Here is a 25,688-nt window from a genome sequence, read left to right as displayed (position 1 = left end):
TCAAATGGCAAGCGAATGCTACGTGAAGAATGGAAGTGTGAAATTTAGAAGGGCAGTAGAAATGAAAGCAACTTAAAGCGAATATTATGGCACAGGAAGAAAAGTAGTTGGAAGACAGGGGATGCGATACTACGAGAAAAATTTGACAGAGCGCTGAAAGATTTAAATAACAACAAGGTATCTGTGGTAAACAACATCCCTCAGAATTAATAATATCCTTGTTGGGAGACTGAACTACGGCAAAACTGTTCCTCTTGATGTGTAGTATACTGGGTTATCCAGTTGAGCTGCACATCTCGTATATTTCCAGACCAGTGCAGTAATTCATAATTCTATTTACACACAGACGAACTGTGAAAAAGTCCTCCCTAAATGACTTATAGTCTCTTTTCATAGCCATATTAATTACAGAGCTGTGGTACCAGCTTTACTTTTTGAAGCGGATCTGTAACAAATGCTGCTGTTGCAACCGTTGTTCTAAAATAAACGAATTCAACGGCATATCACGTTTCAAAATCCGATTGCTAGTTTCGGAGTAATTACAATGTTTAGTACTTAGGAATTATCTGTTATGAACATGAAGCATCAAGATAGCATAATTTTGGTAATGGAGAGTAGTGTAGGGGATAAAAATTATGGACATAGATTGAGGTTACATCACCTTTGCCGAGAGGAAGAGACTAGTACAAGGTTGCATGGACTTCATCGTAGCGTCATATACCGTGGCAACGATGCGTTTCCCAACACATGTTCAAAGGACCTTTTTTTCCTCCATTTCCATTCAGTGATCCTTCCTTATTGTCGATTGTATTAATGTCGAGCCCATAGCATATACGTCCTTGAGGCCTAGCTGGCTGCTGCATCGTAAATCGGGATTATGTAGAGGCTTGCCGATAGAGCGTCACAGATCCCACCTCAGGACTGATTAGCTGCAGACTGGGAACTAAGCTGTGGAAGTCAGTGTATTTGTGCCATTTACGTTATCATATGGCTAGAAAGAACAACGGTGTCACAGTTTTCATAACCTCTCACTGCTCTACACCGGGCCATGATGTCCCAAATCCGATAGTCAGGCTTTCTGTTCAGTTCTTTCTGCAGCGTCTGTGTACTCAAAGCTCTTACTAGGCACTGTAGCTTCACTGTGCGTGGACAACTGAGTGACGTTAAAAGTCATTTTCTGTGAGATCAGTTTGCTGCATCGGTACCTTGCCCTCCCAGCTTTGGTGATGTGTGGCAATTTAGTTCCGTGATGTGCATGTAATATCGGCTGTTCTTCCTGGTTGTCATTTCAGTCTACATATTGCGTTTTAGACTGCTTTGACTTCCGCTTTGGTTCTGGCAGTGACCGAGGACTGAGGAAAACTTCAAAAATGTTCCGATTAACCTGGAGTATCGTTCTGTGGCGTAACAATGCGTTCAGGAGGATTAATATACTATAGCAAAACTCTTTTAAGTTACTACTAATATCAATGAAACTAGCGCTATCCTACAGGCAGCTTTATTCTATTTTTCAGTACATGTTTATACCTCGTTTTGTGTCTCCACGTCCCTTAAACTCTGGGGAAGAGGGATGTCTTCAACTACGTTTTTGCTTGATGTCAAGCATCACCTAAGAATGAACTGATATTATAATAGGCCATGTTGTTGTTGTTGTTGTTGTGGTCTTCAGTAATGAGACTGGTTTGATGCAGCTCTCCATTCTACTCTATCCTCAGCAAGCTTCTTCATCTCCCAGTACCTACTGCAGCCTACATCCTTCTGAATTTGCTTAGTGTATTCATCTCTTGGTCTCCCTCTACGATTTTTACCCTCCACGATGCCTTCCAGTACTAAATTGGTGATCCCTTGATGCCTCAGAACATGTCCTACCAACCGATCCATTCTTCTAGTCAAGTTGTTCCACAAACTCCTCTTCTGCCCAATTCTGTTCAATACCTCCCCATTAGCTGTGTGTTCTACCCATCTAATCTTCAGCATTCTTCTATAGCACCACATTTCGAAAGCTTCTATTCTCTTTTTGTCCAAACTATTTATTGTCCACATTTCACTTCCATACATGGCTACACACCATACAAATACTTTCAGAAACGACTTCCTGGCACTTAAATCTATACTCGATGTTAACAAATTTCTCTTCTTCAGAAACGCTTTCCTTGCCATTGCCAGTGTACATTTTATATCCTCCGTACTTCAACCATCATCAGTTATTTTGCTCCCCAAATAGAAAAACTCCTTTATTACTTTAAATGTCTCATGTCTTAATCTATTTCCCTCAGCATCACCCGACTTAATTCGACTACATTCCATGATCCTCGTTTTGCTTTTGTTGATGTTCATCTTAGATCCTCCTTTCAAGACCCTGTCCATCCCGTTCAACTCTCTTCCAAGTCCTTTGCTGTCTCTGACAGAATTACAATGTCATCCGCGAACCTCAAAGTTTTTATTACTTCTCTATGAACTTTAATACCTACTCCGAATTTTTCTTTTGTTTCCTTTACTGCTTGCTCAATATACAGATTGAATAACATCGGGGAGAGGCTACAACCCTGTCTCACCCCCTTCCCAACTACTGCTTCCGTTTCATGCATCTTGACTCTTATAACCGCCATCTGGTTTCTGTACAAATTGTAAATAGCCTTTCGCTCCCTGTATTTTACCCCTGCTAACTTCAGAATTTGAAAGAGAGTATTCTAGTCATGGTAGGTCATATAGACACGGAATTCTGAAACTTTTTGTGAATGCCAATTAGTTGTAGGCCGGAAGTAGCGCAATAACAAACCAGACGTCAGTTGTAACTTTGAGTGCATTTTGTGAGCTGTTTACGAAGTAAATATTGTGCCATGAAGACATGTTTTGATTTATAAATATTTGCGTGGCACACTGTTACAAGTGCACTTCGGAACTAGAGGCTTGAATCGATTGCCACCACTAAATTCATCGAATTACGTTGATTAAATCCAGAAGCTCCGTTTGTGGCATGATGAAATGGGGTCTCAGACTTTTACAGTCGACTTCGTGTATACATAAGGGCACACCTTTTATCTCTGTCTTATATTTTCGACGAGCATATCCATCTATAACCAAAAATAAGTTTTAGATTGTTATGGAAATGGAGTCCCTAGTTCGTTTGAGTCAAAATTACGCGGAAGATTGAAATATCTTAATATTCTTCGTCATTTTTGCAATCTGTTTTCCGATTTTTACAAAAACAATGACACTACCTTATAAGATTGTTTGTGGTAGCCTATAAGCACATTTGCCCTGCTCTTTTCATTAAGCTGTCGAGCTTAGTAGCAGCCTCTGTACCCCGGATCTATATTAATAAACGAGTGGAAAACCCTCCATCACCCGGTATCAATTTCAGGTTTCCGATGTAACGGCTTCCAAACCAACAAAAAAAAGTTCCTAATATTTCAAGCAATTATCGATTAAATAAAAAAATTTAAAAATCTGTGTACATCTATTCATTAAAATGAATAATATTTCGTTGAAGTTTTGCCTGAGAAAGACAATTGTGCAGACTATATTCATCCATTATCTGAGAACAAGAGGACTTTCAAGCAGCAACAGATTTTACATGTAATTTCCATCCTTTTCGAAATTTTCATGTCGGGAACAAGTCAAGATGCTGTTTGCGTACGGCCAACTAGATGGAAACTTCCGATAGGAAGCACGGCTACATCAAAACAAGACACCAACCACAACATTTCAAGCCCTTTTTGGACGTCTGTGTGATCATGGGTCCTTTCAGACAGACGAACGTGCAGGAGGCGGCTTACTGTGCGTACAACTGATTTGGAGCTCGTGCTAGGGTTCACCTCAGTATCCTGTAGAACACTGTCCTCCGAATCTGGTTTTACGCATAGTTCACCGCCTCCCTGCACATTCTTGTGTCTGAAAGGACCCATGATCACACAGACGGCCGAAAAGGGCTTGAAATTGTGGAAAATGCGGTTGGTGCCTATTAGGATACTTGCTTTGGTGTAACCTCTTGACCGTTTGCATCTGCTTGACCGTATACAAACATAATCTCGGCTTCTTCCTGACGTGAATACAGGACCATTCTACAGCTTACAGTATGCTCGCAGCGTCAATCACACAGCCTACAAAACGCAAGGAACACACAGTTCTTGATCAGAGGAACTTCCATTTGCCAGAGCCATCTACTGTGGCAACGATGCGTTTCCAGACACATGTTCGTATTTCCTTTTCCCATTTCGAGTCAGCAACCCGTTCCTGCAGTTTGTCGATTTTATTAATGTTCACGCTGTATAAGCAGACCTGCGTTACTGGTCGTTCTCTCGCCCAGGGGACGTGACGTAACACTTCACGACTACGAGCACTTCATGCGGAGTTGTTGCCTGTCTCTCCGGGATGCAGTTTACCAAGTCAACGAGAGCGCCCTGACTGCTGGCCGTCAGAGGCAGCAGAGCTGCGGGTAGCTGACAGCTACATCGCGGTGTACGGAGTATGCGCCTCCCTTCCGCCGGCAGCTGACACCGAGAAAGGCGCCGGTGTCAGTGCATGCCATCATAACCAACGTACTTCTGTTCGCCCAGCTATTGGCAGCCGTCAAACAGGACAGCTAATGTATCCATGAATAATAAATCTGTTTTCTGACAACTGTGTCTCATTAGCGACTTCGGGCGTCCTACAGATTCTCACCACCACACTCCACGCTACACCGTTTAGAGAACAGAGAAGCCAAAACTCCAGTCCTCTACATCACACTCATAAAAAAGAAGGAAAAAATGCACCATGAAGGAATTATCCGAAAGGGATGGAAATCGGTAAATATGACGTACAAGTAGTATGAAAAGTTGGATGATTGTTCAAGAGAAAGAGCTTCATAAATTGAGCAATTCAATAATGCATTGGTCCACCTTTGCCCCTTATGCAAGCAGTTATTCCACTTAGTATTGATTTATAATGTTGTTAAGTGTCGCTCCTGGGCGATATCGTGCCCAGTTCTCCCCAATACACACTTTAGATCGTCAGAATCCACGGATGGGTGAGGGCCGTACCAATAATGCTCCAAATGTTATCATTCGGGAAGAGATCCGGTGACCTTACTGACTAAGTCAAGCACGAAGACAAGCAGTAGAAACTCTCGCCGTGTGCGGGCGGGAATTATCTTGCTGAAATGTGAGACAAGGATGGTTTGCAATGAAGGGCAACAAAGCATGACGTAGAATATCGTCGACGTCCCAGTTGTCGGGCTGGATGGTGGGCGACAGCCGGATTGGTATCCAACCACTTTTCTGGGGGTTTCCAGACACGTCTTCCTCGGTGATCAGTGCGCAGTTCGGAGCGGGATTCGTCGCTGAAGACAACTGTATTGCAGCCGATGAGATTCGAGGCAGAATGTGCCCGACACCACTGCAAACGTGGTTATTGCTGTACAGAGGTCAATAGCAGTCGTCGCAAGGGGCCCCTATTAATGGTCCTTGTGGTTGCTGAAGCTGCATTTGCAGGTAGGACTGGTGATAATAAATCATCTGGGACTCTAAGTGCCTCTCTGATGATTTCTAAGTGCTCTCGTTCAGTCGCCTCTACAGGTCAACCGCTTCATTCTTGACGCTATATGCGACCATAGTTCACATATTCCTGCCAGCGTCGTCGAATAGTGACATGGCTCCTATTAACATGTCACAAAGATACTGGTATCATATGTCACAAAAACCCTGGTATGGACATGCCCCCTGATTACTACCCTTGCCACTGGGTGTTGTGTGATGTCCTTAGGTTAGTTAGGTTTAAGTAGTTCTAAGTTCTAGGGGACTGATGACCTTAGAAGTTAAGTCCCATAGTGCTCAGAGCCAACTACCCTTGCCATCTGCTCGATGGAATAGCGCTGCAACGCCACACATTCATACATCGTCCATCAGAGTATATAATTCTGCGTTTTTCGTCGATAACAGTATGAATATTGATTTGTAACCAATCTGCGCCTTTTTTCCAATTAGAGAGTTTATTAATAAAGTTAGAAGTCAGACTTGTGTACAGTATTATTTCCAAAAACCTGTCTGCCACTTTAGGAAAATGTAATAGATGAATTGTTTACGAAATTTGAAAAGGCTTATAATGGATGTGTAGGTCGTGTCGTCTTAAAGGAATTTTCTTTGTAATTCAAAAACTGGTCTCAAATTTTGCTTGTCTATAGTATTTCCAAGCTTACGGAGAGTTAAATTAGAATTTATATTTGAATTATACTAAGTTAGCTGATATGTTTTGGCCTCTGTTGTATGTGTATAACGTGATATTTTGTGTTACAGCATATCCTGAATAAATGTTACTTTTGAAAACAGTTCTTTAATTCGCTTTTAATACTGCAGAACAGTATCTTTTGTTAATTCGTGACAACGCTTTCAAATTATGACTCTGGTTTGGTCTAAAGTAGTTATCGATCCTCAGTTCACGGCACTTAAGATTGAGGTCATGTATTAAACTGATTTCAACACTCGAAATATGGATTTCTTATAGGAACGCAATGTAGCGCGACTCCGATGCGGGTATGTAAGCACCGACGTAAAGGCAAGGGATTAGTGTGGCATTCGTGTCTTTCCGACTTGCGTACGGTAAAAGCGGAAACGTAAACTATGGCGACGTTATTACCAATTGAATCTGTACAGGAGCAACGTCTTATTCTCTTTTGGGCTGCCGAAGGGCAAATATCCTTAGACAGCGACTGGAGAATCAAGAACGTGTATGGGGCAGCATGTCTGTTGATAACCATCGTAGTCAAATGGTGCACCAAGTTGTGCTGACCGCGATCCTACACAAAACGCTGGTGGACCTGGGAGGCCATCCTCAATCTCGTCGTCGTAGAGAAGTAACGCAAACTCAGGTGCGAGACAGAGCACCTGCCCTGTAGTATTAATATCTCTCTGTGAGATTATCACACCTTCGGACACTTAAAAACGGCCTTGAAGATTAGATAATACTCGTCGGAAGAGGATGTGCAGCAGGCAGTTACGGAATTCGTTGTGCAGCAGGACACGCTGTTATACCAAACGAGTATAGTCAACCAGGTGCTTCGGTAGGATGATTGCCTCATTTATCACAGCGGTGTTGCCTGATTGGCTTACCAATTGTTGTCTGCACGGTCTTCGTTCGTAAACTTTTTCATAGCCTTTACACATTTTCCGGAGTACTGCATAGGATGAATGGAATCAGCAAGCAATCGGGAACGTTATGTTGCTGCCATAAATGTGTCTTACGTATAAAAATAAACTGAAAGAATTTCGTATATATTTTGCACAGTGTCAAAGACTTTGTTGTTAGGTGTTGCGAATGGCTTTGTTTTTATAATGGGGAATCGGTAATGAAATTATATTAGGTAAAGTATGAAGTATAAGAAAGTGTATTTCTCCGAATGGAAAGTATTATAAGAGCGGCTGGGCACACAATTCGCAGATGCGGTGGCTGCTTTACCTGGTCTTGACGCAGTGCGCGGCGGTGACCAGCCAGTATTCGGAGAGCACGTTGGCGCCGCAGTAGTGGCTGCCGTTCACGTGCAGAGACGCCAGCGCGGGGAACTCGTGGTCCTCCGCCGGTTTGCCGTTCACGATGCGGCCCCCGTGCCCAGACACTGCATCTCGACAAACAACTCTGAATGTCTATCACTACACACGTGGTGAACAGTACCTACTACTCATGTGTAAGATGGCCTTCAGACTTAATATCCACTAAATGTAGATGCTGTTACGTGACATCCCACCAGCAAAGAAGTCAAGTGAGATGTTACGAGATTGGGAGCCACACCATTTAGTAAACTTCGGTGACGATTTCGTGGCTAAATATCGTTCCTTTTTCCGTCCTCTTCTCAAGTAAAGTTCTCACGCTCAAATTATTCTTGGGACTAGCTGAAACCCGGGAAGCTCTGAAACATTTAGCCGGTCATGGAACGTGTATCGGAAAGGCAAATTAGATGCAATGGCAGAGGGAGTGTTCATTGCAGGTGAAAAGAATCGTTTTTTATTGAGGCAGAATTTGAGTGTGACAGTGAAGTTATCTGGTAGCGTATAAAAGTCTAGGTAAAACCAAGTAAATCGTTGGATATTTTTACCGACCACCCGTTTCAACTATGAAAGTTTTAGTGTCACTTACGGAAAGTCAACGATTAGTAGCGCGGAAATGCCAAGATTATATAATATTAGTTGGAAGCGACTTAAGACTACGTCAATGGATTCATTGCGGGAGACAGAGACAGAGTCTTGCGAAGTAGTTTGAACATTTTTTTTTTTTCAAAAAATGTCTCGAGCAGCTAGTTCGATTGCCCACATGCAGAGGAAATATCAGAGACCTTGTAGCTACAAACAGCCTGACCTTATCGACGACGTCAGAATAGAGCCGGGGATTTTTTGTCATGCCATCATGATAGCCACTATGGTCGATAAAGCTAATAAATAGATCAAGAAGCATAGGGGAGTATATATGCTAGAAAGAACAAATAAGGAGTTGTCAGTATCTCAATTAGGCAATGAACTGGCATCAATTAGTTCAAATGGTTCAAATGGCTCTGAGCACTATGGGACTCAACTGCTGTGGTCATCAGTCCCCTAGAACTTAGAACTACTCAAACCTAACTAACCTAAGGACATCACACACATCCATGCCCGAGGCAGGATTCGAACCTGCGACCGTAGCAGTCGCACGGCTCCGGACTGCGCGCCTAGAACCGCGAGACCACCGCGGCCGGCAATTAGTTCAAGTATGATGGAGGTAGAGAAATTATTGACAAAGTCTGAACGGATTGTAAATCGTGCTCTGGATTAAGGACAGAAAAGAACAACCGTGGTTGAACAAGGAAATTCGGAAAACACAAAGAAGAGATTAGTTTTTCTGTAAAAAAATCTATGTGCGAAGCATACAAATACTACCATCGTACCTTATCAAAATATCTGGCAGAGAATCCGAGAATGTTTTGGTCCTATGTCAAATCATTAAGCGGCTCTAAGGTTTTTATCAGTTACTCGTCGACCTGTCTTGTGTGACAGTAGAAGATATCAAAAGGAAAGCCGAAGTTTTAAATTTTGCTTTTGATAAGTCGTTCACGCAGGAGAATCGTACAAGCATACAGTCGTTTGACTTTCGCGCAGACTCCCGGGGAATGGATGACACAGAAGAGAAACAGCTGAAAAGGTTGAAAACAAATAATTCACCAGGGCCAGGTGAAATCTCAATTCGGTTTTACAGAAAGTGCTCTATTTCAATGGCCTCTTACTTATCTTGCATTTATGGCGAATCTCCCGCCCACGCAGAGTCCCAAGCGACTGACAAAAAGCGCAGTTGAGTCGTGTTCATAAGAAGAATAAAAGAATGTACCATAAAAATTATAGGCGAATATCTTTGACAGTAGTTTACTGCAGAATTCTTGAACATGTTCTCAGTCGAATATAACAAACTTCCGTGAGACGGAGAAGCCTCTGTCCATAATTTAGCGCGGTTTTAGAAAATATCGCTGGTGCGAAACTCAGATTGCCCTTTTCTCAGACGATATACTGAGAATCGTAGAAGCAGGGCAACAGGCAGGTTCCATACTTCTAGATTTCCGAAAAGCATTTAACACTGTACCGCACTGCAGGCTCTTAAAAAAGGATACCAGTACGTGGTTTCCCAGACATGGAGTGCCCCGGGGAAGGGTGAAAGGACCATTATTGTTTTCTATACACAAAAAAAATCTGTCGGACAGGGTAGCAGCAATCCGCAGCTATTTGTCAAATGGCTCTGAGCACTATGGGACTTAACATCTATGGTCATCAGTCCCCTAGAACTTAGAACTACTTAAACCTATCCAACCTAAGGACAGCACACAACACCCAGCCATCACGAGGCAGAGAAAATCCCTGACCCCGCCGGGAATCGAACCCGGGAACCCGGGCGTGGGAAGCGAGAACGCTACCGCACGACCACGAGATGCGGGCAGCTATTTGTCGATGATGCTGTGATGTACTGGAAAGTATCACCATTTGGCGAATGTAGGAGGGTACTTAGACCAAATTTCTTGTTGATGTGATGAATGGATGTTAGCTATAAATGTATAAAAATGTAATTCAGTGCGGATGAGTAGGAACAACGAACCCGTAATGTCCGAATATAGCATTAGGAATTTGTTGCTTGATATAGCCACCACGTTTAGAAACCTAGGCGTAACATTGTAAAGCGATAAGAAATGGAATGAGCATATAAGGTTTTTAATAGGGAGAACTTTGGAATAGTGTGGTTTATCCGTAAAGAGACAGCATATAGGACACTAGTGCGACCTGTTCTTGAGTACTGCTCGAGTGTTTGGGATCAGCGCTTGTTCGGATTGAAGGAATACAATGAAGCAGTTCATAGGCGTACTGCTGTATTCGTTATCGCTACGTTCGAACAACATGCAGGTATTACGGAGATGCTTCTGGACTCAGTCTGGAGACCCTGGCGTGCAGTCGACGTTGTTTTCGATGGACACTGCTGAGAACATTTGGACAAACGGTATTTGAAGTCGACTGTAGAAGTATACTGCTGCAGCCAACGTACACTTTGCGTAAAGACCATGAAGATAAAGAAAGAGAAATTAGGGTTCATTTAGAGGGATACAATCAGTCGTTTTCCATTTGCTCTGTTTGCATGTGAAACAAAAAAGGGTATGACTAGTAAGTGGTACAGGGTAGCCTCCGGCATGCACTGTACGGTCGGTGGCTTGCTGAGAATGTATGTAGATATAGATATAAAAGATTCCATTGTCATTGGAGAAAGAAAGTTTTAACGTTATCCGATGCTCTCACGACGCAGTTAAATAACAACACGGAGAAACAGCAATGGCATCATATGTTATATCTGTCTACTGTGAAAATGCTGAATATTATATGCTTACCGTCAGAACTGAGAAGTGGTAACACACTGCGCAACGAAATCGTAGCATTCACATCGTGCAAGTACGAATTACACGAAGAGCTCTGAAACTGATCATCCATTACGTCATCTGGTATGTAATATGTCCTCGGTTGTTTAACTGGTGTTATTCTTGGAGCATCTAAATAGTTGCACTAATGAATCTTCATATTACATCATACACGATGCACGCGTTTTCCGAAGTAGTCTATTCTTGTGGCTACTTCACGCATGTTCATCAAAGATAAGATTCAACAGTGTTCTAATGGCACTGGGCACGATAGAACTGTACGTTCGTGTATCGCTCACCATCATACTGTAAACTGTATCACGAGCTCCACTTCAGTTCACAGCAATATCTCCCACATAGAAGTAGGTGTCCCATCAGCCGGAATGTTATCTGTCGGCAAACGCGATTGTTTGCTCTGATTTTTGACGTACTTCGTCGTTTAGCAATGTGTACTGCAAAACACCAGCCGTCTAAGCCACCTGTTTTGATGTTTCAAGCGCCCACTGGTGCGTTCCAGCGTTACTACTAATGCCTGTATCCAGTAAGGTATGTCTCGCACGGGGGTTTCTGTATACCATAGGGAGCTGTCAGCTTAAAACTACCAAGTCTTCACTCTTCAGTCTTTGCTAATAGTGACTAATGAATTGACAAGTGATCTGCTGAAACGATTAACGCCGAAAGCCCTGTGTCTGTGTAACTTCTAACATGGTGTTCCATGCATCTGCAAAGCACATACCGAAATACATTTATACTGGACATGATATCCATCACGTCACGCTGACGAGCAGTAAAACCTCTCACGAAATCTCTGTCGCGCTACTTACAGAATCACACTGAAAGAAATGGGAAATGAAGAACACTTTGACAGAGTGAGAGCTAGCTAGTACTTCAGTATTTCCAGCGATCTGACATACGCTCATTAAAAGCTCATCCTCACCAGAGCTTTCTTTCATCCAGAAAATAATCATTCCTGCCGATGGAAAATGGTATCATTACGTGACTTTCGGGCGTATTTAACGTTACTGATACTTTCTAGGAGAAGGATGTCGTTGTGCAGGTTACAATAGTCTTTCGGATTTTGTAAAAGGTAGAATCATTGGAATTAATGTCATAGGAGCATCAGACCGACAAACCACAATGATTGTTGGCCAGTAGTGAAATAACGAACGATGAATTTACGACAACAGTGCGGTAGGAAGAAAAGATACAAAGGTCTTTGCAGAAGGAATACAGCACGAGATGATCGTAGGAGTCTTCGAGTGGCTCTCAGGGGTAGACGGACGACAACAGCTGAAATCGGGAAAGATGTCACAAACAGGTCATGAGGAACTGTTGGAAACATTAATGAAGGCAGAGTCGAGTTCCCTAGTTCCTGGACGTCGTTTACCGCGGACACTATACCATGCACCACAGAGACTTGCATGACATGGTGAAGAGTTACATGAACGGCGATTCTCCAGACTCATACCTCTCCAACTCCTCCTGTAGACGGATGCGATGGGAAATTCCAAGAGGATTGACAGTTGTTGTCGTACCCTCCGGGAACAGGGTAATAAACGGCGTATTGTAGCAGGCAACAGCAGTACCATACACTGAAGTTCACACCACAAATACAGTGAGGAATGCAAGGATCACTGACCGATGTGTTGTCACCCTTGATGTGTCATCCGTAGAGAATATCTGAGTTGCTGCGGCAAGACAACTTTCATAACAGCCTCCTAATAACTTTCATGAACTGAGAAATTGTTCCAAGTAGACAAGAAATTCTTTCAAGATGACCTTCAAAGGGTTTTTTGTTCCATGTCTAAATGAATGCTAGACTGTCTTCGTGACCATGTGGGCTACACCTCATACCGATGTTAATAATCGACATCGCTTCCAAACCAAATAAAAGTTTGTAAACTGAACGTCTCCACAAAGTTTGAAAAATAATAGATTGGTGCTTCTTTTCCACCAATTTCATTCGTTCTGTAGACAGTGGAGCTCTCACTCTGACACACTGTTATTCAGTGTTTGGATGCACTTTAGTTTGCTGTTAGTAAATAAACTGAAATATATATTACAACGTAACACCGTTACATGTCATGATATGTGTAGAAAGTATTGTGGCGTAGCCTGGTTAGTCACCCCTCTGCTGCGAATGGCGTATAGTGTAGAGAAATAAAGCGACGATAAATCGATAGCAGAAAATGCTGCATGGGGTGAACGTTACGATTGTACCTAAACTCAGGTCACGTCAGCACCAATGAGAAAAGCTAGAGTAGTCTCGTACAGCAAACACGCTATCAAACTAGAGTTCCAAATCGAAGTACAGAAAAGCGAGATAACGTCTTATGGATTAGACGAATGCAGGCTTCAATATCGATATACGAGTTGCCAATCTGCCCTATAGCTGAGCTATTTACTTTTATTTGACGTCTTTACCGCGAACAGTAGAGACATAATTGAATGCCTAGAGCAGATTTTTCCTTTTTCTTCCGTGGCGTGTTGGGAATCTGAGCGGTCAGCATGGCATTCAGTGACGTAGAGGACGCTACTAGAATTTATGGTACTCCACGAGATTGATTTCTTGATGGGACACCTGGCAAGGGTTCACCTCAGCCTCGTTATATTGTCTGAAGAGCTACTTGAATGAGAAGTGGCGGCTCCAAGACTTCAAAGCCGACAACGTTCGGGAGAGCTAAGTGCTGACCCCACGTTAATCCACAGCACATCAAAATGACGCCATTGACTGAGGATAATATGGCGGTCGTTCGCTCCCGTCCGACTCGTCTGAGGCCAGGGCGGTGAAACTTTGCTCTCCTCCATCAATCTTCTGCCCAAAACTCTTCCCTCTCCTGCGCCAACCTCTTCATTTCAGAGTAGTACATCCACCCACTGTCCTCACTATTTCTCGGATGTATTCCAATGTCTGTCTTCCCCTTCAGGCCGGCCGTAATGGCCGTGCGGTTCTAGGCGCTACAGTCTGGAACCAAGCGGCCGCTACGGTCGCAGGTTCGAATCCTGCCTCGGGCATGGATGTGTGTGATGTCCTTAGGTTAGTTAGGTTTAATTAGTTCTATGTTCTAGGCGACTGATGACCTGAGAAGTTAAGTCGCGTAGTGCTCAGAGCCATTTTTGTCCCCTTCAGTTGTTACCCAGTGCCGGTCTGCCTAGAGCACCTAGGAAATTATTTCATTTATTACCTTATCGGCCCACTTAATTTTCAACATTTCCCTGTAGTACCATATCTCATCGTTTCAGTTCTCTTCTTTTCCAGTCCTTCCACAATCAATTATTCACTTCCAAACAACTCCGAGTTTATTTAGGAATTTCTTCTTTAAATTAGACCCCTTATTTGATACTACTAGACTTCTTTGGTGAGAGTTATACGGTGTGCAAATAATATCGTCACCTTTCTCCGAGTCTGTCTCTATACAGGTAGAGTGGCGATATATAAGAGCAACAAGCAACGTACTGATAGTCACCCCTGAGAAGTCCGTAGTATACTCGTAGTTTATATTGTTAAGACATTTCATTTCTAACACAACTAACACTTCCATATCCTTAGTGTAGTTTAACGATGATCATTCAAAAAGAGCCTGAGTCTCAAAGCTTTATTTTTAATTTATCTGGAACGCCCTATTTGCTCAGTAAATGTTATTGTGTGTACGACGAGTATAGGATAACATGAAAAGCAGCAAGAAATGGTATAAAAAGAGCAGGATTCTTTATGAATAGAACAGTAAAACGGAGATTGAGTTACCACAAACAGCTCAATGATAGTGTTATTTTCATCAGAATCGGCAAACCAACGCCAGAGGCAAGAGTTCTGATGTACTTACCGACGTGCAGCAGAAGATAGACGAAATATGTAAGGATATTGAACTAGTAAGTCAGTGTGTAAAAGTAGATAGTCTAATAATGAAGGGGGGTCGGAAATGTGGTAGTAGGCGAAGGAATAGCATTAGGAGTAACGGGAGAATACGGCTTTGCAGTAGCAATGATGGTGGAAGGGTATGGGTTGTCCAATAAATTTCAGCTAATAATAGTGTATACTCACAAGAAGAGGTGATATACCAGAAAAAGGTCGTGAAACACAGATTCCGACAACAGATACTGACTGTAAAGCTTACACAGGGATTCTGATCAGAACAGAAAGGACGAACAATAGACTGAAGTTTAAAAGAATGTTAGGGAACCGTCAATGTGCAAAGAAATAAGATACAGAGGTACTGTGGAATGATGAGGCAAATTAGAAGTTTTTTATGTATGTAAATACTGAGACAGTAAACACGGTAGTAGGCAGTTAAGTTGGAGAGAACTGGCTTTACTAAAAGAGGCAGTCACATAAGTTGAAAAACATAGGTACAAGGAAGTTAAAATGCAGCTTGAATACACCCTTTTTTATAAAATTTGCTGATAACATTGCTGGTGAGTGAAGAATATGGACTGAGAGTATGCAGAAGAAATAAGACAGTAATGAGAAACTGTAAAAATGAGATTAGCGATAAACTGAACATCAAAATAATTGTTCAAATGGCTCTGAGCACTATGGGACTTAACATCTGAGGTCATCAGTCCCCTGGAACTTAGAACTACTTAAACCTAACTAACCTAAGGACATCACACACATCCATGCCCGAGGCAGGATTCGAACCTGCTACCGTAGCGGTCGTGCGGTTTCAGACTGAAGCGCCTAGAACCGCTCCCGGCAAACTGAACATCAAATCTGGTGACCAGGAAGTAAACGAAGTGCCACGTTGGTAGCAAAATAACACATAACAAACGTAGCAAGGACATAAGAAGCACAATAAGAAGCGCTAGCTTAGGTAAAGAAGGAATTTCTGGCTAACAGATGTCTACTAGTATCGAACACAGGCACAATTTGAGGAAGAAATTTCTGAGATTGTGTGTTTGGAGCACTGCATCGTATGGCAATGAATCAAGGACTACGTTAAAACTGGAGAAGAACTGAAGCGTTTTAGTTGTGGTACTATAAAATGATGTTAAAAATCAATTGTACTGATGAGATACTGAATGTGGAGATTCTCCGAAGAATCGCTGAAGAAAGGAATACACGAAAAACACCGACAAGGGAAAGGGACATGACGATAGGACATATGTTAAGACATCAGAAATAACTTCCGCGGTGCTAGAAGGATCTGTCAACGAAGTTAAGCGCTGTCGGGCTGGGCTAGCACTTGAATGGGTTACCATCCAGTCTGTAGAGCGCTGTTGGCAAAGGGGCAGCAATCAGCCCTGTGAGGCAAACTGACAAGCTACTTGATTGACAAGTAGCGTCCCTGGTCCCGTACACTGACATCCGGCCGGGAGAGCGGATAGCGGTGTACTGACCACATGTCCCTCCATATCAAAAACTTCCCAAGTCTTGTAAATTTGTATGATAACTTCACCGTCCGAGTACAAGCATCCACGCTTCATCTTCATATAAATATATAATGTTTCGATCCATAAATTTAAGTTTCCTCCATTTGCCCATATTTTTTTGAATTATTTTGATTGTTTTCGTTCCAGATAGATGTTCAGCTGCGTCAGCTCGATCACCATCTTCACATCCTCCTACGTGCTTCTAAAGCATTTCGTATCATCTCCATCGTCATTTATCTTGAGACTTCCATCGCCATTCCCTTTCAAAGCAACGGTTCCGGCATTTGTCTGGAGCAATTTGGGGAAATCATTGGAAGCCTAAATCTGGAATTGCCGGCCGAGGATTTGAACCGTCATCCCCTCCTGCCTCCCCCCCCCCTCCCCCACCGAATTAGAGTCCAGTGTGCTAACCATTGAGCTACCTCACTTAGATCCTTACTTTAAGAAAACTGTCTATTCCCTCCACCACGTCCGTTACTTTACCTTTGTGTAGTTCATGCAGATCGTGCAACGATTCACTAATACTAAGCTCTTTGTGCTTGGAGTCTTTTAAATGTGCAACAAAGTGGAGGAGTTACTGTCACTTATCACCGTGTGTTCTTTGCACCTTCTTTTCTCTTTGACCAATATAAAACTGAAATCATTTCCGCAACTAATTTTATGTTTTATGGGAAAATCTCCGGTTTACGTGGCGTTTGTCTCAACAGGCGCTGCAAACTATTATCGTTCCTCCGACTTGTGCTCACTTTCGAATTCTTAAAGCAACGAGCTATTTTATCGGAAAAAGTAACGAGATTGAGCCACATTTTGTTGGTTTTCTAAATGACGTGTGAGCTACCTACTTAGGAAAATCGTTATTTACTGCTATGTTCCGCAGAATTTGTAGTCAATTTTGTTTTCCACTGGCAACCTATGAATCATAGAGTAAGCTGATGCAGGGTTATGTGCCTTCTGGTGACGGTTCTATATGTGAATAATAATGTACGTTGTGCAGGGGTTATGAAATATATCGAATGTATCTTCAAATTTCACATTCGAAATTTTGAGATAAGAAAAGCTGACGTTTTCTCATTTTCTTTGGTTCCACTGCGAATTTAATCTGATGACACAACCTGCTGAAATGTGAATGTTTAATATTATACTCATTTGTTGTATAATAAGATTAATATGTCGTCGACACACCTATCATAATGAACTATTTTCTCGTTTTTCCAGTGAACCCGCAAATATCTTTTCTAGTAAATTTTTAATAAAAGTATCACCTAATTCGCCTGCGAGGCAGAACCCAACACCACTCCATTCTCTTGGGTACAAATTTCGTTCTAGAGCTAGAAATAGTCGTATGCAGTTATCAGTTCTTGGAGATATACTATTCATAAACTTATCTAGACGTTTCTTTTATACTTAAGGAGGTAAATTTTAATGCTTTAAATAGTTTCTGCTGGTATAATTTTTTTATGAGGGTTTGATATGTCGAGTGACAGAAATTTCCCGCTATAGTGAATCTATTTTAATTTGGTAACTACATGTATACATGTATGTACTTCCGTATACACACTGACTGTCAAGGAATGGGAAGGATCTAGAATAGGAGGAAACGAAACTTCAAGATTTGAGACGGCATGTGACGTAATTTTAGTGATGATGAAATCGAATCAAATGTGTGATGAACTTGGCAGTATGAGATCACGTTTCTCCTGTGGTGTGGATGCATGCACAGAATCGGTTGAGAAGGATGTCATGCACAGGCGAAAGGCAAAATAATGTGAACAGCAGTAGTAACAGGGTGGTTTTGTTTAATGCTCAACAATGCAGCTAAGGCTCGTGTCTTGCTGGACTGTTCATGTTCAATACGGACTAGGCATCAATGTAGGTTGTTTACGAGTAGTGGACACTTTGTATTTGCATTCAGAGGACGAGCTCGACGTGCAATGAAAGACCTAAAGGAGTTCCAAAGAGGGTAGATTGTGGGAGCCCGATTAGCTGAAGTATCAGTAACCAAAACAGCCAACTTACTGAATATTTCAAGAGCAACTGTTTCAACAGGCCTGACAGCCTACACAAAACATGGGTAAACATCATCGTGTAAAGGTAATAGTGGGCGCAAATCAAAACTAAATGACAGAGATCGTCGTACGATAATACGAATTGTGTCAAAACGACATAAAACTACGGCGGCTAAAGTGACTGCAGAGCTCAGAGCCATCTTCGAGAGCCCGTATGTACCGACGCTGTCCATCGACAACTTCATAAACCGAATATTTATGGATGAAATGCTATACTGAAACGGTTAGTGACGACAACCAAACCAAAGGAACGTAAAACATGGTGGCTGTGCGGTTCTAGGCGCTACAGTCTGGTGCCGGCCGCGGTGGTCTAGCGGTTCTGGCGCTGCAGTCCGGAACCGCGGGACTGCTACGGTCGCAGGTTCGAATCCTGCCTCGGGCATGGGTGGGTGTAATGCCCTTAGGTTAGTTAGGTTTAAGTAGTTCTAAGTTCTAGGGGACTTATGACCTAAGATGTTGAGTCCCATAGTGCTCAGAGCCATTTTCGCTACAGTCTGGAACCGAGCGACCGATATGGTCGCATGTTCGAATCCTGCCTCGGGCATGGATGTGTGTGATGTCCTTAGGTTAGTTAGGTTTAATTAGTTCTAAGTTCTAGGCGACTGATGACCTCAAACGTTAAGTCGCATAGTGCTCATAGCCATTTGAACCTAAAACATGGTGTCAGAATAGTAAAGGTGTGGGCAGCCGTATCATGATATTCTTCTGGTCCCATCATTACTCTCAAAGGCCGTATTACAGCCAACGATTATGTGAACATTTTAATTGATCAGATGCACCCCATTATTCAAATGTTGTTCCCCAACAACGACGCCATATCTCAGGACGTTTATGCAACCATTCACACAGGAAGGACAGTGCAACCGTGGTAGAAGGAGCATGCAGCTGAACTGCAGCGTCTTCCCTGGCCAGCACAGTCCACGGACTTGAACATTATCGAACCTTTGTGGGCGGTATTGGAAGGCAGATTTCGGAGCCGATTTCCGACTCCATGTCACTACGGGAGTTAGAAGAGGCTCTGATCGAAGAGTGGAGTGACATAACATTCCACTGGAGACCGTACAATCATTATAGGCCACTGTTCCAAGCAGAACCGCGGCTTTATTACGGGCAAATGGGGTCCAACCACTAATTAAGAAAATGTGAATGAATTCCTAAGGGACCAAACTGCTGAAGTTGTCGGTCCTTAGACTTACTACTTAAACTAACTTATGTCAAGAACAACACATACACCCATGCCCGAGGGAGGACTCGAACCACCGGCGGGAGTGGCCGCGCAATCCGTGACATGAGGCCCTAGACCGCGCGGCCACTCCGCGCGGCCCTCTTATTAATAAAATTTTCCCAAGTATGAACAGGTGTTCACTTTATTTTGACTATCCCCTGTAGTTGTTTCCTCACGCAAGCTGGCCTACAGGTGTATTAAGTATCCTTGATATATGGGATAGTGGAAATGGGATTGAGTTGACCGAGCAGGACTTACCTATGTTCGATCGTGAAAAGATCTTGGAAATACCTCTGCATTACACAGACACTTCATAGAGACTCGTGCGATGTGTCGAGGAGCATTGTCCTGTTGAATAAGTGTACCGCGGCACAGTCGCATGCGAGGTACCACATGAGAATGCACGATGTTCTCGGCCTATTTTTGTGCAGTCAGAGTTCCCGCAGTCACTAGCAGCCGTGACCTGAAGTCATACCCGATGGCTCTTCACACCATGCCGTGAGTAATGTCCCTGCGCACATCCGAAACATTAAAAGAAAAGGAGCTCTCTGCAGGTCGCCGCCATACTTGACACTCGCTGACGAACGTCAGCCTGCTAGTGCAGAACTGCGATTCATCGTCGAAGCCAATGTGATGGCATTCAACAGCAGTCTATGCTTTCCGTTATCGCACCTCTCGAATCGCACCCTTTTGTGCTGCGATGTTAACGGCATCCTACTACGCTTAGAACAGTAATTCCCTGGCCTGGCTGGTGTTAGTCTCCGGCTAATGGTGACACAAAATTGTTGAAAATCATTTAAAAGCCAATATTGCACAATATACGGATTCAATAGTCTTAGCTGTCATCTTCAGTCTTAAACAAATTTTGGAATAACACATGTTCATTTTACTCTGAACCTCGTGCAAAAGATGTCAAGTGAGTAAAATGCAACGCTGTTGAAACCGGGTGTCTTGAATAAAAAATATTTTGTGCGATATTTGCTTTTGAATGGTCTTTAACAAATAAAACAGATCCCCTTCAATGAGAAAATCCAGTGACTCAAAATGTTGCAAGGGGTTTCGGATGGCATGGACAGCTTTGTAGGGTTTATTATGTGCCTGGTGCACAACACGGTGGTGCTCCTTTGTGGTGGTCAGACGTGGTGGACCAGGGAACTTGATAACGAGTTTGCTCGCCCTTACGTTGCCATTCCGTCCAGATCAGGCCACTGTCACTTACGAATGAGCCATGTATCTGGATAATGCACGATTATACCAGACGGCCGTACAGAGGCCCACTGCGAGGCCCTTCCCCGGGCGGACAACACTGTATCGCAAGAGTATGCAGCCCGTCCGACTCCTTCGCGGTGGTCGCTCCACCTCTGACGCTGTGCATGCCGTATATACCCCACTAGGTCTGGTAACAACGCTAAACACGAACAACATTAATGCATCCTAGTTGTCGTTCAGCCTGTCTTAGGGAATTTCAACTTAAATAATTTACATACCCGTCAATGTTGTGTGCGTGTACGAAGTTACATTAACATCCGATCATGCTTTTTGTGTACCTCACTTTTGTTGTCAGGCAACCTTACTGAACCTATCTTATCACTCTTCAGTACACATGAATCAGAACACCCGACTGCTTCGTATTTGTACGTCTTCTTGATATGTGTGTGTGTGTGTACAAGATCCTGATAACACTTTATCAGTAGCCCCATGCCAACATTAAATGTAGTGCGGCCGTACGTGTATGCTGAGTGCGATGATACGTGTAATATACAAGAGCATGCTGAAAAGTAAAGCCTCCGATATTTTTATGTCAAAGATCTTACAGATTTTTACACAGAACAACCGTTATTAACTCTCTACAGATTTGTTAAAAAAAAAAATGGTTCAAATGGCTCTGAGCACTATGGGACTCAACTGCTGTGGTCATAAGTCCCCTAGAACTTAGAACTACTTAAACCTAACTAACCTAAGGACAGCACACAACACCCAGCCATCACGAGCCAGAGGAAATCCCTGACCCGCCGGCAATCGAACCCGGGAACCCGGGCGTGGGAAGCGAGAACGCTACCGCACGACCACGAGATGCGGGCACAGATTTGTTCTTCATGCCCATGTATCTGCAGCCCTTTGCTGCTAAAGGCCTGAGAATTGTAGTGTGTAACATGGACGTGTGTAACTTAACTATGTCGCTGTATGAGAAATGGCGTGCTGTAATTGTGTTTCGAATTCTAAGAGTTCGACCACACATGCGTACCCTCTCCATCAGCACGACGAATCCAAAGCACACACGGGCTCTGCAACATATGCAAATATTCGACGCTTGCGTTCCCTTACATGGATCATCCTCCACGTAGTCTCCACATGGCCCAATCCGATTTTCATCTCTTTCTAAAACTCGGAGAACATCTTCGAGAACCTCAGTTTGGTAGTGCTGAAGACGTGCAAGCAGAGGTGAGGTTGTGGCTCCGTCAACAATGTCAGACATTCTACAGTGACGGTATCAACAAACTGGTCACTCGTTAGGGGAAATGTGTTCGTCACCTAGGTGACTATGCTGAGAATGAAATTGCATAGACAAGTAGAATAAAGATGTGCAATGTTAATGACATTTGTTTACAAATATTTAACAGTATTCACTTAAAAAATTTGGAGGCCTTACTTTTCAGCAAGCCCTAATACATAATTTTGAGAACTGTGACGTGCAACCAAACAAACGGAGCTACTCATTTCAATGTTATGGTGACTGTGCCACCTTCATTCGTAGGCGCAGTGACGGTGACCGATGTTTAAACATGCGCAGACACAGAGACTTGTACGCCATACAAGTGACAAAGAGTCACGGGACAGCGATATGCACATCTGCTGATGGCGGTAGTACCGCATGCATAAGGAATAAAAGGGCAGTACATTGGTGCAGCTATCATTTGTACTCAGGTGATTCATGTGAAAAGACTTCCGACGTGGGAATGACCACACGGCCGGAATTAACAGATTTGGAACGCGGATTGGTAGTAGGAGCTACACGGATCGGATATTCCATTTCGGAAATCCACAGTCTCAACAGCGCGCCGAGAATACCAAGTTTCAGGCGTTACCACTCACCACGGACGACGCATTGCCCGACAGCCTACGCTTAACGACGGAGAGCAGTGGCGTTTACGTAGAGTTGTTAGTGTTAACAGACAAGCAGCATTGCGTGAAATAACCGCAGAAACCAACGTATCCGTTATGACAGCGCGGTGAAAGTTGGCATTACTGGGCTGTGGTAGCAGATGACCGACACGAGTGCAGCGCCTCCCTTGGGCTTGTGACCACATCGGGTTGGCCCTAGACGGGAAAACTGTGGCCTGGTCATATGAGTCCACATTTCAGTCGCTAGGGTTCGAGTGTGGCTCAGATCCCACGAAGCCTTGGATGAAAGTTGTCAAGAAGGCTCTGTGGAAGCTGGCGGTTGTTTCATAATGGCGCGGGCAGCGTTTGTATGGAGAGGACTGATTCTCTGTCCCAGCTGAACCGATCGTTGACTAGATATGGTTATTTTTGGCTGGTTGGAGACCATTTGCAGCCATTCGTAGACTTCATGTTCCCAAACAAAGATTGAATTTTCATGGATGGCAGAGCGCCATGTCGCCGATTTGAAGAACGTTCTGGACAATTAGAGCGAATGGTTTGGCCACCCAGATCGCCCGGCAAAAATGACTCTCAGTGAAAATTTATCGGACCTAATAGATAATTCAGTTCGAGCAAAAAGTCCTGCACCGGCAATAGTTTCGCAGTTACGAACGACTGTAGAGGCAGCATGGTTTGGCTAAAATGGTTCAAATGGCTCTGAGCACTATGGGACTCAACTGCTGAGGTCATAAGTCCCCTAGGACTTAGAACTACTTAAACCTAACTAACCTAAGAACAACACACACATCCATGCCCTAGGCAGGATTCGAACCTGCGACCGTAGCGGTCGCGCGGTTCCAGACTGTAGCGCCAGAACCGCTCGGCCACCAGCGGCCGGCAGCATGGTTTAGTATTTATGCAGGTGACTTCCAACGACTTTTTGAGCCCATCCCACATCCAGTTAGTGAGGTATGTGGGGAGAATGCGGATCAGGAGGTATCCCATGACCTCTGTCACCTCAGTGTAATGTGCTATCGGCAATTGTGTGTGAAGTAAGGTCTAACTTCTTACTAAGTTTAACACTTAATAGATTGTGGACACAGGAGATTTATATTGCCTATAATAACAGGACGCTTGATAATGGTTTAAGACAGAACGTGCGCAATCGTACAAAGAGCGGCATTGAATCATTCTCAGGTACTGACAACGCTGTATCACAAGAGTAAGCGTCATCTCATCCTTCTTCGAAGTGATCCCTCAACATCGTAGGCTGTCCATGCCTCTTATACCCCACCAGGCCTGGTAACTTGTATCCGGGAAGCGCGGAACAGCAAAGACTGGAAGCGTTAATGGAAAAACAAGTTTAATCTCTCAGCTGAAGTTCACGCAAGATCTGAAAAGAAACACTGTCAGCCGGAATTGTAAACTGCGTCCCTATCACTATAATGCATCACTGTCACTTCGACTCTGTGTATGTCTGCAGTTACAAGCGCTGCGTCTAAGTGCGCAGTGCTGTTCGTGGCGGAGCGTGCGCTTTTAGCTGGTCGGGGCATGCGGGAGTGAACAGACCCCCGGTGAGCCCGCTGTAGAGTAGTATGGCGTGATTCGCCTGTAGTCGGTAGGGAGCTATTTTCCCTGTGTACGGCGGCCGGCTTTGCCGGTGTTAACGTTGAAGCGGCTCAGGGGTGGTTAAGCTTGCTTTGTATTGCGGCGGTGGTGCTACCGCCTGTCGGCCGCGAGCTGAACGCCGTCTGATTCCTGGCCCCGAAACGCTGTGCGCCACGGTGCGGTCATAGATGACACGGCAGTAACCGGCTGCGGTGGCCGAGTGGTACTAGGCGCTTCAGTCCGGAACCGCGTGACCGCCACGGACGCAGGTTCGAATCCTGCCTTGGGCATGGATGTGTGTGATGTCCTTAGGTTAGTTAGGTTTAAGTAGTTCTGAGTTCTAGGGGACCGATGGCCTCAGATGTTAAGTCCCATAGTGCTCAGAGCCATTTGAACCATTTGAACACTGGAGTAACAACACCAAACACATTAGCTGCGTACTCAGCGTCAATGACCAACATAATGAAGAACAGCGTTATTACTGTCTCCATCACATCACATCATAAACACCATCGCGTTTCAACACGTTTCAAATGTTGTGACACCATTTCTCGTCTCTGTCGCCGTCTGCTCCTCTGTGGTCTTGATACGTGCCTTTTCAGGTATCATAAATTGTAATATTACTTTACAGTTTGAGTTACCAAGTTCTGAGTGTCGAAGTTTTCTCCAATTCTACTTTAACTAGCAAGACAGTGATAATGACAAGTTATTTAATAACAGCAGCAGTACAATAGACAATTCCCGTATGCGCTTTTGCAGTCTGTACCCGCATTCTTCATTGTAATTACCCTAGCTAGTCACCGGTTACTGCTTTTCAAAGTAGATTTTTCTGTTGTCCTGTATACGGGGTAGTCAAATGAAAACGAGTCAGGTGAAAAATGTAAGTAAACTCTTTATTATTTCAAACGTAATCTCCGTAACTGTTAACACATTTGTCCCATTGTAAGTAGGTCATCACCCGGCTAACTGCGCGGTCTAACGGGCTGCATCCCGAGCGTGAAAGCGTGCCGGGTCCCCGGCACGAATGCGCCCGGCGGATTCATGTCGAATTCCGGTGTGCCAGCCAGCCTGTGGATGGTTTTTAAGGAGGCGAATGTGGGCTGGTTCGCCTTATTCCGCCTCAGTTACACTATGCCGGCCATTGCTACGCACACACTGCCTCCAAGTGAGCGTACATGATAATTACTATACCACACAAACATTTGGGGTACACTCGTATGGTATGAGACGTTCCCAGCGGGGTCCACTGGGGGCCGCACCGCACACTGGGTTCCGTGTGGGGCTGCGGTGGGGTGGGTGGACTGCTGTGGCCTCTTGTGGGGTTGGGAACCACTGAGAGCTATGGCGCGACGAAGCCTCTCCATCGTTTCTAGGTCCGCGGCTCAATATACATTAAACAATACACAAGTGGGTCACTGTCTGCACGGAC

The 25,688-nt window shown here is 43.9% G+C and overlaps 1 protein-coding gene across 2 annotated transcripts in view; it reads right to left on the bottom strand.

Annotated features, from left to right (window-relative positions):
- The window catches only part of LOC126236208 (mite allergen Der f 3-like), an 83,417-nt gene that overhangs the window by 56,489 nt on the left and 1,240 nt on the right, over nucleotides 1-25,688 (bottom strand). For both annotated transcript variants that reach the window (XM_049945341.1, XM_049945332.1), the window contains exon 2: nucleotides 7,435-7,591. In XM_049945341.1, the coding sequence (XP_049801298.1) occupies nucleotides 7,435-7,591 (157 nt within the window). The remainder of the gene's footprint in view (nucleotides 1-7,434; nucleotides 7,592-25,688) is intronic.

Source organism: Schistocerca nitens, chromosome 1 (genome assembly GCF_023898315.1).
Source record: "Schistocerca nitens isolate TAMUIC-IGC-003100 chromosome 1, iqSchNite1.1, whole genome shotgun sequence".
Classification (NCBI taxonomy): Eukaryota; Metazoa; Arthropoda; class Insecta; order Orthoptera; family Acrididae; genus Schistocerca; species Schistocerca nitens.
Note: the sequence above shows the minus strand (reverse complement) of the source record. Positions and strands in the feature narration are given on the sequence as shown.